The 15,829-nt window shown below is 38.7% G+C and overlaps 1 protein-coding gene across 1 annotated transcript in view; it reads left to right on the forward strand.

Annotated features, from left to right (window-relative positions):
- Nucleotides 1–14,622, forward strand: part of ca5a (carbonic anhydrase Va) — a 40,267-nt gene extending 25,645 nt beyond the window's left edge. The window contains exons 6-7 of the mRNA XM_060838059.1: nucleotides 1,550–1,705; nucleotides 12,042–14,622. Coding sequence (XP_060694042.1) covers nucleotides 1,550–1,705; nucleotides 12,042–12,185 — 300 coding nt within the window. The 3' untranslated portion in view covers nucleotides 12,186–14,622. The remainder of the gene's footprint in view (nucleotides 1–1,549; nucleotides 1,706–12,041) is intronic.
- Nucleotides 14,623–15,829: the final 1,207 nt, after the last annotated feature.

Raw genomic sequence — 15,829 nt, forward strand, 5'->3', positions numbered from 1 at the left:
ATGCTGTTTGAAAGAGGAGGGAAGTTTTATTAGAGCATTACAGTATTTTAGACGGTCATCTGAAAATTCTTCATAACAGAATTTAAAAGAACTAATCAACTAGTGGAAGAATAATCTGGAGTGACAATAAGAAAGGACTCGCCCACTCCCACCTTTTTTTTGTGCCAAATGTTACGCTAAATCCTCTTAAATAAAATTAGTGCTCGAAGAAAGAATTATAGGGTGATGAATTTAGTAAGATGCTGATGCACACAGTAGGTTGACTGGACTCTTTTCTAAGATGAAAACATTTGTGGAACTGGCTGGAGTCTGCATTCGTCTACTTCTGCATCCCAATTTTACTTGTTCCACCAATGATGGCCATGCCTTAGGCTTCATGGATTGTGAGCTCTGGAACTCACACTCTAGACCTCTCTACCTCTCTGCCACCTCTTCTTCATCTGTAACATTCATTATAACCCAACATTTTGACTAAGCTTTCAATCATCTGAAATTCTCATATCATGTTATGTGCCTCATTGTCTAATACTGCTCTCTAATTTTTTAATTCATGCTTGGGATGTGGAATTTGCTAGCAAGTTATTTCTTATGTCTAACTGCCTTTGAGAATGAAGTTGTGAGCTGCCCTCTAGAATCGCTGCATTCCATATGCTGGGTAGATCTACAGTGTCATAAGGAGAGAGTTCCAGAATTTAATCACATCAAAATTGAAGGAATTGTTAATAGATTTCCATGTCAGATTTACATATGATGATGGTATTCCCATGTATCTTCTGTCATTGTCTTTCTAAATGTAAAGGTCATAGATTTCAAGGGTGCTCTCCAAAGAGCCTTGCTGAATTTCTGCAGTTTCTGTCATAGATCGTACACACTACTGTACTGAACATTGATGTTGGAGGGAGTAAATGTTGGTAGATGTGATGCCAGTCAAGTGGCTACTTTGACCTGGATGGTGTCAAGCTTCTTGAGTGTTCTTGAAGCTGCACTCATGCAAGGAAGGGAGAAGTATTCCATCATACTTCTGACTTGTGCCTTTAGATGGTTGACAGGCTTTAGGGAGTCAGGAGGTGAGTACCTTCCTAATTTCCTACTTGGTCTTGAGACCACAGTACTTATCTGACTGTTCCAGTTCAATTTCTAAACTCTCCTGGAAATCGCCTTTACATTTTAAGGCCCTATGTAAGTACAAATCTTGGTGATGATCATTATTCTAAAGAAGCATTTCCTGCAGTATGAGTTATGTGTTCTGCTTCCATGTAATGGCTACAAGTTTTAATGAGGATATGTTTGCAGTGTCATGTCAGTGCATTGTGTATAAAAGGTTGTAATACTCATGGTCCATTCTACCTAATTACAGGAAGAAGAAACCTAAAATTTTATATAAAATATATATCCCTAAAATTGTTAACCACTTGATAAGTAGTCTTCAGAAGCATCAGTAACAAAACAAATAATTCAGTTGTCAAATCTCATGAATAGTCAAGAATCTTAAGAGGAAATCCTGTATCATTAATTACCTAAATTGTAATTTATTTGTACATACCTGCAGGATGCAGCAATTGAATTCCTTAATTTTGATCCTGCCTGCATGATTCCATCTTGTTCGGATTACTGGACATACCCTGGCTCTCTGACCTCTCCACCTCAAACTGAATGTGTCACTTGGGTCATTATGAAAGAACCCATCGAAATTAGTCCTGAACAGGTAACATTTTCAATTACTACTTAATTACAACATATATACACACCCAAAATGTTGTGAACATCTGCTAAGGTCACAGTACAGTGATGTTTGCAATTTTGTTCACCTCATTGTAGAAAGGGCATTGAAGTCTTAATGGTATAAACTGCTAAGCACTTGCATCCAGTTTGAACTACATGAAAGAAATAATCTCTGTGCTCGAAGACAGACAGGGTCTCAAAGATTTGAAGATGTTGGCCTTCAGATCTTCTCCATATTCATACTGGGCTGCCAGAGGCAGATTTCCTCACAGACACATGCAATATTAGGCTACCTGTTCACTGATCAGTTCGGAAGGGGAAGGGTAGCAATTCTGACTGGTGTTGACAATTGGAAGTATGTGGAGTTTTTCCAAGCTTAAGAACTTTTTTCATGCAACATTACATATCCTTTTCACAGTAATGGCTATTGACTTGCCAAATGAAGCATCCTCTATCAGTTTCATGTCTCCTTGAACACGTGTTAGGCCCTTTTATCACCATGTGAATAATTTAGGCTATGTCTTTTTTAATGTCACTAATTTTTTTTTTCCGATCCCATATACTTATTTTACATTCTTCCTTGTTATTTTCCATTTCTATTTGCTGCTTTCCAATCTTTTCAAAGTATTATTTTACATCATGGTTATTAATTAGCCCTTTTTCATTATTTGATACTAGATTTAAAATTATCTATCCAATACCTGGCTCTCAGTGTACTGCTGCAGATGACCTTGACTAATGCACTCTTGAAACTTATTCCCTGTAGCTGTGCTCAATTGTTTTACCAATCTGTAGACAGATTGAAATCTCCCAAGAATATGGTGAGTCCCATGATATATGCTTCTCCCATCTCCCATTTAACATCAAACCCTATCTCCACTGCGTGATGTTCTTTAAATAACTTTAACCAGTGTCTGCTGTCACTTAGCTCCAATCAATTTCTTTTCCAATCCAAAGTCTACTTGCTAATGTGCTGATATCATCACTTACTATCAGTGCAACTCAACCTCCTTTTCCATTTTGTGTAACCTTCCTAAATGTCAAAAATATTTTAATATTACATTTTCAGTCATAGACGCCATGCAACCATGTTTCTATAATGGTAATTAAATCATAGCCATCGGGCCTCTATTTATGCCTTCAGATCATCTCTTGTGAATGGTGCATACGTTCAGGTAGAGTGCCTTTAACTTTGCCTTTTTGACATCACTCCACATTTGAACATACTCAATGCTCGGATGAATTTCTCCTATCTTCTAGTCACCTTAGCAGCTTTTCTAATTCCTGTTATCAACATTACTTCCTTCCAATTTGGGTTACCCTTCAGGTTCCTTTCAATCTGACAGACTAATTTAATCACACCCCAACAGCATTATCAAATCTCTTTGGGCGAATATCAGTCTCAGTCCTGTGAAGATATAGCACATCCAGTTATCACAAGTCCCACCTGCCCCAGAACAGGTCCCAATTCCTCAGAAATCTGATGCCTTCTCTCTCCTACATATTTCTCATATTCAACCGATCAATCGGTTTGTGGGCGGCACGGTGGCACAGTGGTTAGCACTGCTGCCTCACAGCGCCTGTAGACCCGGGTTCAATTCCCGACTCAGGCGACTGACTGTGTGGAGTTTGCACGTTCTCCCCGTGTCTGCGTGGGTTTCCTCCGGGTGCTCCGGTTTCCTCCCACAGTCACAAAGATGTGCGGGTCAGGTGAATTGGCCATGCTAAATTGCCCATAGTGTTAGGTAAAGGGGTAAATGTAGGGGTATGGGTGGGTTGCGCTTCGGCGGGTCGGTGTGGACTTGTTGGGCCGAAGGGCCTGTTTCCACACTGTAAGTCTAATCTAATCCTGTAGTTCTTCTGCCCCTGTGACACTGGGATTAATTACTGCTCGAGGTTTTGCAATTTAATTTCCTTTCAAGCTCCTTGAAATCTGCTTTCAGTATCTCATCCCTCTTCCTATTTATGTCTGGTTGATACCCTCCCCATATGACTGTCCTGCAGCTTCTTCATTGCATTATTGACGTTGGCATCAGGGACACAGCTTACCATCCTGGAATCACATTTAATGCAATAGAGTACCTGTTTGATACTCTGACTGTGGAATCCCTTATCACTCTTGCTCTTCATTCCTCTCCCTCTCGTGACTTAAGAAGAACATGACAGAAGATCTACTAGCATTAGTAGGCAACTCAGTCCCTCAAACCTGCTCTGCCATTCAGTATGATCATGGATGATCTTATCTAACCTTTAGCTCCACTTCCTTGCCCACTGTATAGCCCTTCAACACATTAACAAATGAAGAAAATGTCTATCGTCTCCTTAAATCTACTCATGTTCTGGCATCCATCCTCTCTGTTTGAGAGAACCAATTTCTTATCTCTGGTTTAAATCTTCTACCCCTTAACCTAAGACTTTGACCTCTCATTCAAGATTACCCAACAAAAGGAAATATCCTGGTCTACTTTGTGCATTCCCTTTAGCATCTTGTATACCTTAAGCAAGGATTTCTCCAAATGTGTGGTATATAGTCAGTATTCATGTTGTATTAGGATAGTGGAAGTCTGGCTGGGATCTAGTGCCCCCACCTCCCAAAATAGGCACCCTTGATTATCAAAGACAATATCTTCCCATGCTTACAATTCAGTATGTGAACGCGGCAGCTCTGAAATGTACTCTTCCAGTAATTGTTATTGAATGTTTAAGAAATACCAAGACCAGGTGGCATACTTTAAGTTATCATCCAATTACACTTGCTTCGCTGACATGATGAGATAATTACTGCAAAAAACATAATGGTCATGATTGTTTGAGGCCATAATTTATAATATTCATTCATAAAATGTAATTTGATACCAGACTGGTGGCATTATTGAATCAGTGAAGAGAAAATTAATGCAAATTCAAACAATTTTACTCCCCCTCCAAAGAAAACAATGTTAACTTACTTTACCCATTGTACATACTGAAGCAGCCACTTTGTGTCTTTATTGCCCACCCGACAGGCAAAGTTTCAAATCTTTGTCATGTCTTTGTCACAAGATAATTTATAGAGTCATACAGCATAGAAACAGACCTTTCAGCTCAACCAGTCCATGCCGACCATAATCCCAAAGTAAACTGTCCCACCTGCCTGCGCTTGGCCAATTTTCCTCTAAACATTTATTATTCATGTACTTGTCTAAATATATTTTAAATGTTGTAACTGTGCCATATCCATCACTTCCTTTAGAAGTTCATTCTACCCACGAACCACTGTGTGTAAAAAAAAAAAAATTGCCCCCATGTAGAACGTAGAAAGTTGCAACGCAGTTCAGGCCCTTCAGCTCTCGATGTTGCGCCAACTTGTGAAATTAATCTGATGACCATCTAACCTACACCGTTCCATTAATATCGGTATATGTCCAATGCCCTTAATGTTGGCGAGTCTACTACAGTTCCAGGCAGGCCCCTATTACTCTGTAAAGAAACTACCCCGATATCTGTCCTAAATCTATGTCCCCTTGTGTTAGCCTTCACCATCCGAGGAAGAAGGCTCTCACTGTCCACCCTAGCTAACCCTCAGATTATCTTGTATGTCTCAATTAAGTCACCTCTCAACCTTCTTCTCTCCAATGAAAACAGCCTCCATTCCCTCAGCCATTCCTCGTAAAACCTTTCTTCCATTTCAGGCAACATCCTAGTAAATAAATCTCCTCTGAACCCTTTCAAAAGCTTCCATATCCTTCCTTGAATGCAGTGACCAGAACTATACGCAGTACTTCAGCTGCGGCCTTACCTTGTCCAGCTGAAGCACAATCTCGTGGCTCCGAAACTCAAACCCCGACCATTAAACGCCAACAAACGCCTCCTTAACAACCTTCTCAATCTTAGTAGCAACTTTCAGGGGTTTATGCACCTGGGCACCGAGATCTCTCTGTTCATATACACTGCCAATAATTTTACCATTAGCCCAGTACTCTGCACTTTTGTTACTTCTTCCAAAGAGAACTTCACAGTTTTTCACATTTGCCACTTCTCAGCCCAACACTGCATCTTATCTATGTCCCTCTGTAACCCACAACTCTGCCTACCTTAGTGTCATACACAAATTTACTAACCCATCCTTCCAAGCCCATATCCAAATCCTTTATAAAAATGACAAACAGCAGTGGCCCCAAAACAGATCCTTGCCGCACACCACTGGTAACCGAGCTCCAGGATGAACATTTCACATCAACCACCACCCTCTCTTCTTTCAGCTAGCTAATCTCTGATCCAAACTGCTAAATCACCTTCAATCCCAAAACTCTGTATTTTGTGCAGTAGCCTACTGTGTGGAACCTTATCAAATGCCTTACTGAAGTCCATATAGACCACATCAACCGTCTTACCTTCATCCACCTGCTTTATCACCTTCTTGAAGAACTCAATAAGGTAGTCAGACACTAACTACCCTTCACAAAACCGTGTTAACTATCCCTATTCAAATTATTCCTTTCCAGATTATTATAAATCCTACTTCTTATCACCTTTTCCAAACCTTACTCACAACTGAAGTAAGGTTCACTGGCCTATAATTACCAGGGTTGTCCCAACTCCCCTTCTTAAACAAGGGAACGTTTCCTGTTCTCCAGTCTTCTGGCACTACTCCTGTCGACAATGATGACATAAAGATCAAAGCCAAAGGCTCTGCAATCTCCTCTCTGGCTTCCCAAAGAATCTGAGGATAAATCCCATCCAGCCCAGGGGTCTTATCTATTTTCAGACCTTCCAAAATTGCTAAAACCTACTCTTTGTCAACCGCAATCCCACCTAATCTAATAGCATGTATCTCCGTATTCTCACTAACATTGCCCTTTTCCAATGTGAATACTGACAAAAAGTATTCATTAAGTGCTTTTCTTGTGTCCTCAGATTCCACACACAACTTTCCACTATCATCTTTGATAGGCCCTAATCTTACTCTAGTCATTCTTTTATTCCTGATATACCAGTAGAAAGCCTTAGGATTTTTTTGATCCTGTCCACCAATAACTTCTCACGTCCCCTCCTGGCTCTTCTTAGCCCTTTCTTTAGATCTTTTCTGGTTAACGTATAACTCTGAAGTTCCCTAACTGAGCCTTCACACTTCATCCTTACATAAACCACCTTCTTTACCTTAAAAATATGCAATAAGTTTAGAGTGCTGCTGGAAAAGCACAGCAGGTCAGGAAACATCTGAGGAGCACAAAAATCATCGTTTCGGGCAAAAGGCCTTCACCAGGAATGAGGAATCAGGCTTTTGTCCAAAATGTCTAATTTTTGTTTCCCTGCTCCTCAGCTGCTGCCTGATCTGCTGTGCTTTTTCAGCACCACTCTAACCTTGATTCTAATCCCCAGCATCTGCAGTATACACCTCCACCTTAAAAGTATGCTTTGGGAAAAAAACTCTTGCCATTCACATTATATATACCCCTTATGATTTTATAAATCTCTATAAGGTTACCCCACAACTGTCTACCCTCCAGTGAAAAATGTCCTAAACTATCCAGCCTCTCATTATAACTCAAACCCCTCATTCTCAGCAACATTCATTCCCATTACAATTCTTCATATTCTGTTTTGTGTTGCTGTTCTTGTGTCCTGATGATCTTTCAGCTCTCCCACTCATTTTCTATTCAGCTCTTTAAATAACTACTATTGTTTCTAACTCAGCCAAAGCCTTGGCTTTGTAAATTGCCATATCTTTGTTCATTATCCAATGCCTGCTCCACCATTGACACGGACATTAAAAAGCAGTGCAAGTTGCAGAAGCTGACAGCCTTCAAGTAAGCACAAAGTGCTATGAAATGAAGCTAAAAACCATAACGTGCATCCTGTGTCGATGCACAGGAAATGTGCATGTCCCTTCATTCAAAGCTACCTGGCAAAAGCAAATTGCAGGCTCACTGTTCTATAGTTCGCTGGCTTGTCCTTACCACCCTTCTTGAACAGTGGCACCACGTTAGCCAACCTCTAGTCTTCAGGCACCTCACCTGTGACTAACAATGATACAAATGATGTGGCAAAGCTGGTGATTAGTCAATGCTGACTTGCATTGAGAAAAGTTGGATGAGAATGGTGTCTATAAGGCATTCTGGGATGTTCTGATGAAGACCTGGAAGGGGTCGTGAGGGAGAGAGGGGAGTGTGGGTGGAAGGTGGCAATTTACTGCTATCAGGTAACCAGTCTGACTTTTCATTCTGTGTGTTTTCACCATCTAATTCCTCTGGGAAGGAGAAGAGATTTCTAAGTGATATATAAATTAGGCATGTTTTGCTAATGAGAAGCAAACGTATAGAAATAACTCTTTCTTGGGAATTTTCTTTTTCTCAAATGTGATGATGTTGCTCCTTTAACAAGGTTACATTGTCCTTTTTTCTTCAGAAGGGACATAAATGCATAGTTGCCGAGAGGTCTGGCTTGGATGGGTTTTAGGGCCAATTTGATTATAACTAACAGATACTGCATCAGTAAAAAGGCTTTCAAGTTTTCTTTTAGAAATGCTTGTACAGTGAAGGAGGAGTGGCCAGTTCTCCTAGCTTAGTTTTTCTCTGGTTTGGTTTGGTTTGGTTTTAGCCAGCAGTCAGTTTTGAAGCTGCTGGACCCAAAGAAGCAGGTCCATGCTGATCCTCCCTCTCTCTGACATCTCTCCTGTAAGACCCTGTGTTTGATGTTTCCTTTTTTTTTGGCAAGGAGTGTTTACAGGGATTGTTGCAAGTATTTTGAAGAGCATCATTAACTTGGGATAATCTGTTGCATTTTTGGATAGATTAAGTTATTCTGTACTCTGTTCTCTTTTGTTTGAGTTTCATTTGGTAATTTTGCAAATTCTCTTTAGTATAAAACTAAGTGGTTGGGCCAGCTGCATCACTCCTGGAATATCCACTATACGCCTGCTTAAAACAACTAGCAAAGTTAGGGTCTGGTCTACTTTTCTTGATGTTTTGAGGGGTTCTGGCCTGTTCCATAACACAAAGTATAAATACCAATTATTTTCCATTTTTTGCACTGTTCTCCCAACTTTCTCACCTTTACCCATGTTACTGAGGGGAGTAGAAGATCCTGCCCTAACATTTTTTTCCTAAATTGGCTTTGTATTTTGGCTCTTCCAGAGATATTGTGTTGTTTGTGAGTGACCATCCAACCCCTTAATGTCATTCATTTTCAGTTGTATGTTCATAACAGCCGACAACTTGCAACATAGATGGTGCATCTAAGACTCCCAAAGCTTATTACTGACTCTTCACCTTTGCAACTCGTTAATGTTGTGTCATCAGGTTTTGTTTTTAACCATGATGGTCACAGAACATTGCACATTATTCAGATAAATATGATTTGCCAGTTCCCTCCATAGAATCATATAGTACACAGCTGGAACAGGAGTTGAATCAGACCTTGGGTTTGAAATAACTCCACAGAACCCAGTATTCCATCACCAACTCATCCTTTATTCGTACATGAACAGCTCTTGACTGTAGTACTGCTTCATGCATAGTTAGGCACCAGAGTATCAGTATCTCTGTACTCACCCTTTTTAAATGTCAGATAGGGCTCCCTGATTGGGTCTGTTAATCTGGTCCAGTCAGGGAACTCATATTCTATGATGTCTAGCTGGTTAACCTTGTTACAATCAGTCCAAGGTGTATTCTGTTCATATTATGACATTTGCATGAAGGTAATCTGTTGCCTATCTTGCAGCATTAGGATCACTCAGTGTAAAATATATGTTTCTGAATTTGATTCTTAGGAAAAATATAACTTGTTTTGGGCAAGCATTTAGAAACCCAATTTCACCAAAAACTTTGGGCACATTAATTTCAAGAAAAACTTTTTAATTGATCCTTACAGTTAAAAGTTAAACTCCCCCAAGCATTCTACCCCTGGCATTTCCAAGGGACTCACTTATCCTGATCTTCATTTGAGGTGCTTAAGTGCAAAATTAGTGGTCACTTGCAATCCAGCCTCAAGGTTGAGAGCAGTGAGAGGAATTGGAATGCAGGAGAAGTCCAATATTATCATAGAGTCATATAGCACAGAAATAGACTCTTCAGTCCAACTCAACTATGCTGAACAGACAGCCCAATCTGACTTAGTCACACTTGCCAGTATTTGGCCCACATACCCCTACACCCTTCCTATTCATATACAAATCCAGATAGATTCTAAATGTTGTAATTGTCCCTCCCTCCACCACTTCCTCTGGCAGCTCTCCATACACACACCACCTGCTGTGTGAAAAAGTTACCCCTCCAGTCCTATTTAAATACTCCAAAAGGAATTTGAGTGTTTCTGACATTTATTTTCTAGAACTGTATATTTTATCCCACAATTATAAGCCCAGTCAAAACTAAACGTCTATCCATACTTGATACTTTGGCACCGTTCAACAACTTAAATGCCAGCAGATTAAGGAATTTCAAAATAAAATTTCTTCATTCTTGCATACAAACCTACTGAATTCCATATGTACTCTTCCACAGTACAATTTTCTTTCTTTTTAAATTTGTCAAAAATCTGGCTAAACCTCATAAGCAATCAACAAATCACCTTTTTGATAAATTTTATCTTAAGACAGCAATCTGTCCAAACCTTCATCCATTTTATAACCACCAGGTACCAATTCTGAGGTAAGTTTTCTTCTTGTTCTGCTTTTGTAAGGTAATCAAAGTACTACAGCTTTACCTCATTTGCTCTTTGTTGAAGTAGCCATATGGACCTGGGTTACTACTTTATTCTTCTTTTGGTCATCAGGATCACATTCAGGAAAAAAAGAATTTGGTAATCATATCCTGAAACATTTTACATTAAACTGTACCATTCTTTGCAGCTGAAATTATACACCAGAATACAAATGTTTTTAAACAGAGTCCAAGTTGACACTTTTTTAACGGACTGGTAAACTGAACTAAAGCTCTCATTAGATGCTCAGCCCTCTGATAACTAACTACCAATTTTTAAGCAACCAATTCTCACCCAATTTAACCTTTTATTAATACATCTATCATTCTATAAGGTCTTAGGCATGGCTTGAAAGCTTATTTGTTAATTACCGTCTTAGGGACATCGCTTCCTACTGTCTCCTGATTCATTTTTAATGCATCAGTCACATTGTAAGATCACTCATGTGTAACAGCTTTTGTGTGTATCAAATTGCCAGCATTTTCCATCTTTACTGATATGGTGGCACGTGTAATTTCTATGTCCATTGAGTATATTTAGTGTAACCCCCTAGTGATCTAATATCATCCCAAGTGCACCAACTGATATATCCAAATATCATGAAACCTATCAATATCCTGTAATCACAAAAACCACTGATGACTAGACAATAACTTTTTGATGCCTAAACAAATCTTACATTCAAAACAACTATATGCACTAATACACATTGGCCTGTTACACACCAAACCGTGGCTATGTTTTCGAGTAAAAGACATTTATCTTGAACTATTTCACCTTTGTTAGCCTAAGTTTATATTATCTCACATCATAAAAACAGCTATGAAACCATAAACCTTACTTCTGACCTGGACTGTATGACTGTCCTTCCAGACAGAAAGTGCTTTACAACTAACCTCAATTTAACAAAACATAATTTAATCCATTGTTTGGAGCTTCAATACTAAAGGGCTCCCTCTTCCTTCCATTGGGCACCTCCTCTTCCCCCCACTCTTTCTAAACCTTCTCCCCCACTCCATTACTGGGCCTTTCCATCAAGATTCTCTCTCTCCACACACACCTGAATGCCTTACCTCTGTCCCATCATGGACTCAGATACTGGAGACCACTTATTGTTGCAACAGTAACCACTGCTGCAGGTGGTCCTTGTGGGACTACAGACTGCTGCCTGTTCTGATTGGCCCACAGTGGCAGGACATAATCCATTCATTTAGATGCAAGTCTAATAGTGTGTAATGGCTGAAGGACTGCTTCTGTTTACACTGATTATGTGTGAGAGGTGCAGCAGGGAACCTCTGCGACAGGTTAAATTTTACCCCTGGCAATAAATTACCAAATATCAGTGTGGTGTATCTGACCAGATTGTGAGTGCACGTGGTATTGTTTAATCTCTGCAGGCTTGTTACTATCTTTACAAAAGTTTATTAGGTTCGCTAGTTCTGTAAATAGTCTATGAAAGACCCCAGACATCATCTTCTATTAAAGAGAAACAATCATGAGAGACAAACTTTTCCATGAACAATCCCAGTTGATATATGGCACATGTTTTTAACCTTCATTGTTGGTGCCATTTTGCATCACATACCAGCAATCTTAACAAGTTGTGCTAACTTGTATAATTTATATTTTCTTTACAGTTAGCTACGTTTCGCAGTTTGTTTTACACATCCACTGGTGAGAAGCAAAAGAATATGGTGGACAACTATCGACCAGTGCAGCCTTTACTGAAACGAACTGTATATTCAACCACCTTGCCTTTCCAGAACAGTGTTTCCCAGTAGAATAATACATCTGATTCCAAGCACTGTTCAGGAGAAAGTACTGAAGAGCCTTACATAATTTTAAGTACACTAATTTCTTCACTTTCAAGTCTGAGGGACCTGGGGAAAAAAAATCACTTTTTTTTAACATTTACATGCATAAAAGGAATTTTCAAAAACATAGATGGTTCAATCAATATGGGTGCTCTTTTATTATCCAGTGTAGTTAGAAAATGTGCAGTTAGTGACGTATTTCTTATAATGCAGTAGTGTTTAAAATTTTATACAATTATTAGGTGCTTTTCATCATTCCGTTATCATTAATAGTTATGTTTATGTAAGGAACATTAAATAAATCTGTTTTTATTTTTCTTTTCAATGAAAGGTGATAATATACTTTCTAGAACACTTAATCAGTAATTATTGTAATAAATGTTTGCACCTAGCATACTTCAATAGTGGCATGTATATACATTTTTTATGGTTCTTACTGACTGTTGAATCATACCTTGTTAAACATGAGACCAAAGTAGAGTAGAACAATTGGTAGTTAAAATAATAAATTCGGAGAGGTTTCATCATGCTGTATGATGCTACAAACTGCTATGCAATGAGGTAACAACCTTCACGTTAATAATCTATTCAAGCTGCTCGTGCGTGATCTTCTTGCATTTTGCAACAAGTGCCTGATCTCAGCAATTACAGAAGGATAATTGCATATCAATATACCAGTGACGCTTCTATATTGCTTTGGGTTGCCCTCCCAACAGTTACACTGATTGTTCTGCAAGCTTAGGAAAGTTGAAGATGGGCAAGAGTACAATAAGTTTACTATTTTTGTATCCCTAATAAAGTCTGAGATGTCCAGGTACATGTAGAATTATGTTCAAGTTTGACATGGTGCTGAGATGTAATATTGAAGGTTTCTCTAGTCCAACTAAATCAAATATTCAGATAACACTGACTTCTACTATGCGGTATAAAACTGCAAGGCCACCCACAATCAGTGTATGGTTGGGTTAATTGCTGCCACTATCAACTTTTCTAATTGTATCTGCAGGAACTACTTGGTCTAAAATAGGACAGGGAAATCACTGCTGACAAGAGGCTTTTGTCTTCAACTAGATGTCATTTATGGCATAATTAGAATTAGGTACAAGTTATTTCAGCAGGATAGATATTGTTACTAAGACTATTGGTAAATGCAGGATAACCAGTTGTCCACTTTGAGATCCTAAGAAGTTTTCCCTTTCTCCATTTGAGTTCTGATCACATTATTAGGTTGAGTGGAGCTTAATGCAGACTACAACATTAGCCCTTTGAGAAGGAGCCTTATACAACAGAAGGTATCTCATTTCTATCTCTGCCAGGAAAATCACCTTAATGCTACAGTAAATGTATCCTTTTGCTCACAGATGGAATACTATGTAACAATAGGAATCAATAGGCAATAATCACCATTTTCCTCATAAACATGACATGACTGGAATGTTTAAACAATTGCTTGCCCAAATATCTTTTGCAGAACTTTTTGTTTTAAATTTGCATTTGAAATAACAGTACTTCTTCCTATCATCTCCTTGGGGAGTCTGTACCATACCATGCCCAGGCATTATAAAACACTTTTTGACTTAACACACACTAAGAGAATTAAAGATAGCAAAGGGAATTCATTTCAACAATGTGTTAAAAGGAACTTCTTTGTAAAGAGAAATAATAGATTTGGGCATGCATTTTCATGATTACTAGAAGGAATGTCATCCATATAATTCTCTTCGATCTCCTAATGGAAATTTTGTAGGTACAAGACCATAACCCACAATAAACAAAACAATACTGAAAACGTAACAGCCAGAATTTGTTCAGATTTCTAGTTAAACCCAGTCATCAGAATAGCAAACACAAACCAGAATCTGAAATTTTTCTTTGTAAGATGTTTATCACCCTATTACGCGTTTATTCTGGTATCAGACACTCTACAAATGTTTTGATACATATCTACTGAGTGTGTTTGAAAAAGTGATACAATGGCCAATAATAGAAATATACAAAACACATCTGACTGTTGTTTTTAAAACTGTAAAACTCGTGGTTTTACATTCACATGAAATAAATAAAAATCAAATATTAACAATATAGAGTGGTGTTTATAGGAAGTAACAATGGAAATTTTGCAGAGTAAAGTTGTCTCAATTTCTATTAATTTAACTTGATGTATAAAGTCAGATGCAATAGACCTTTATTTCCTGATAACTACTGCTTACAAGAATTTTTCCAAATTGGGGGAGTCCAGTTAGATGTCTGACCTGCAAAATCAATCCTGAAACAAAATAAGGGAGTACTGGTGTTCTTTACAAATAATGTAAATGCATGTATTTTTAGAAATTTTGATCTTTTTGAACAGCTGAGCTACAATTAAACAATACAAAGATTAAAGTCTTCTTTTCCAGTAAGAGTATTTATGAATCAATGTGTCTGTTGTTTAAATAATTTTCTTTTGTTTTACCTCCTCACTGGCTCAGTGTATAAATACCAACAATTTGTCTTTAAATGATGTTTCTAATGTAATAAAATGTCCCAGAGTACTTCATAGGCACTATAAAACAAAACATGCCATTGAGCCACATCAGGAGATATTAGGACAGATGACCTAAAAATTGGCCAAAGAGAAGTTCTAAGAAGACATATTTTCTTGAAAGTGGAGTGGTAGGTCAATGGGATACTGAAGAAGGCATTTGGTATGCTTGCATTGATTGGTCAGTGCATCGAGTACAGGAATTGGGATGTCACGTTGTGTTGCGTTGTACAGAGCATTGGTTAAGCCATTTTTGGAATACTGCATTCCATTCTGGTCTCCCTGGTATAAGAAAGATGTTCTGAAACTTGAAAGTATTCCAAAAAGATTTACAAGGATGTTCCAGTGTTGGAGGGTTTGAGCTATTATAGGGAGAGGATGAATAGGCTGGGGTTGTTTTCCCTGGAGCATCAGAGACTGAGGGGTGACCTTTTAAAAGTTTATAAAATCATGAGGGGCATGGATAGTGTGAATATCTAAGGTCTTTTCCCAGGGTAGGGAACTCCAAAACCAGAGGACATAAGTTTAAGGTAACAGAGGAAAGATTTAAAAGGGACCTAAGGGGTAATGTTTTCACTCAGAGGGTGGAGTGTGTATGGGATGAGCTGCCAGAAGAAGGGTTGGAGTCTGGTACAATTACAATATTTAAAAGGCATCTGGATGGGTATATGAATAGGAAGGGTTTAGAGGCCTATGGCCCAACTGCTGGGAAATGGGATTAGATTTGGATATTTGTTCGGCACAGATAAGTTGGAATGACGGGTCTGTTTCTGTGCTGTATAACTCTATGACTCGAAGATAAAATCAAAGGCAAGATACTGCAAATGCTATAAATCTGAAATAAATACAAAAGAAAAGCTGGAAAAATTCAGTAGATTGGTCAGCATTTGTGCAAGGAAATAGAGAGTGGAGTGGAATCTTCTGCTCACAGACCTGGCACCCACTTCCAGAAAGTGGCTAATTAACCAGAGTTTAAGTTCTGGTCAAGAAGGCTCATGGTTGACCTTCATACCCTGATACCATTTGAGGCCAATTAAGGACTCATGTGCTCAGCCACTACCTAGCACTTACTTCCCACCACTCCCATAAC

This window comes from Hemiscyllium ocellatum, chromosome 17 (assembly GCF_020745735.1).
Source record: "Hemiscyllium ocellatum isolate sHemOce1 chromosome 17, sHemOce1.pat.X.cur, whole genome shotgun sequence".
NCBI classification, from domain to species: domain Eukaryota; kingdom Metazoa; phylum Chordata; class Chondrichthyes; order Orectolobiformes; family Hemiscylliidae; genus Hemiscyllium; species Hemiscyllium ocellatum.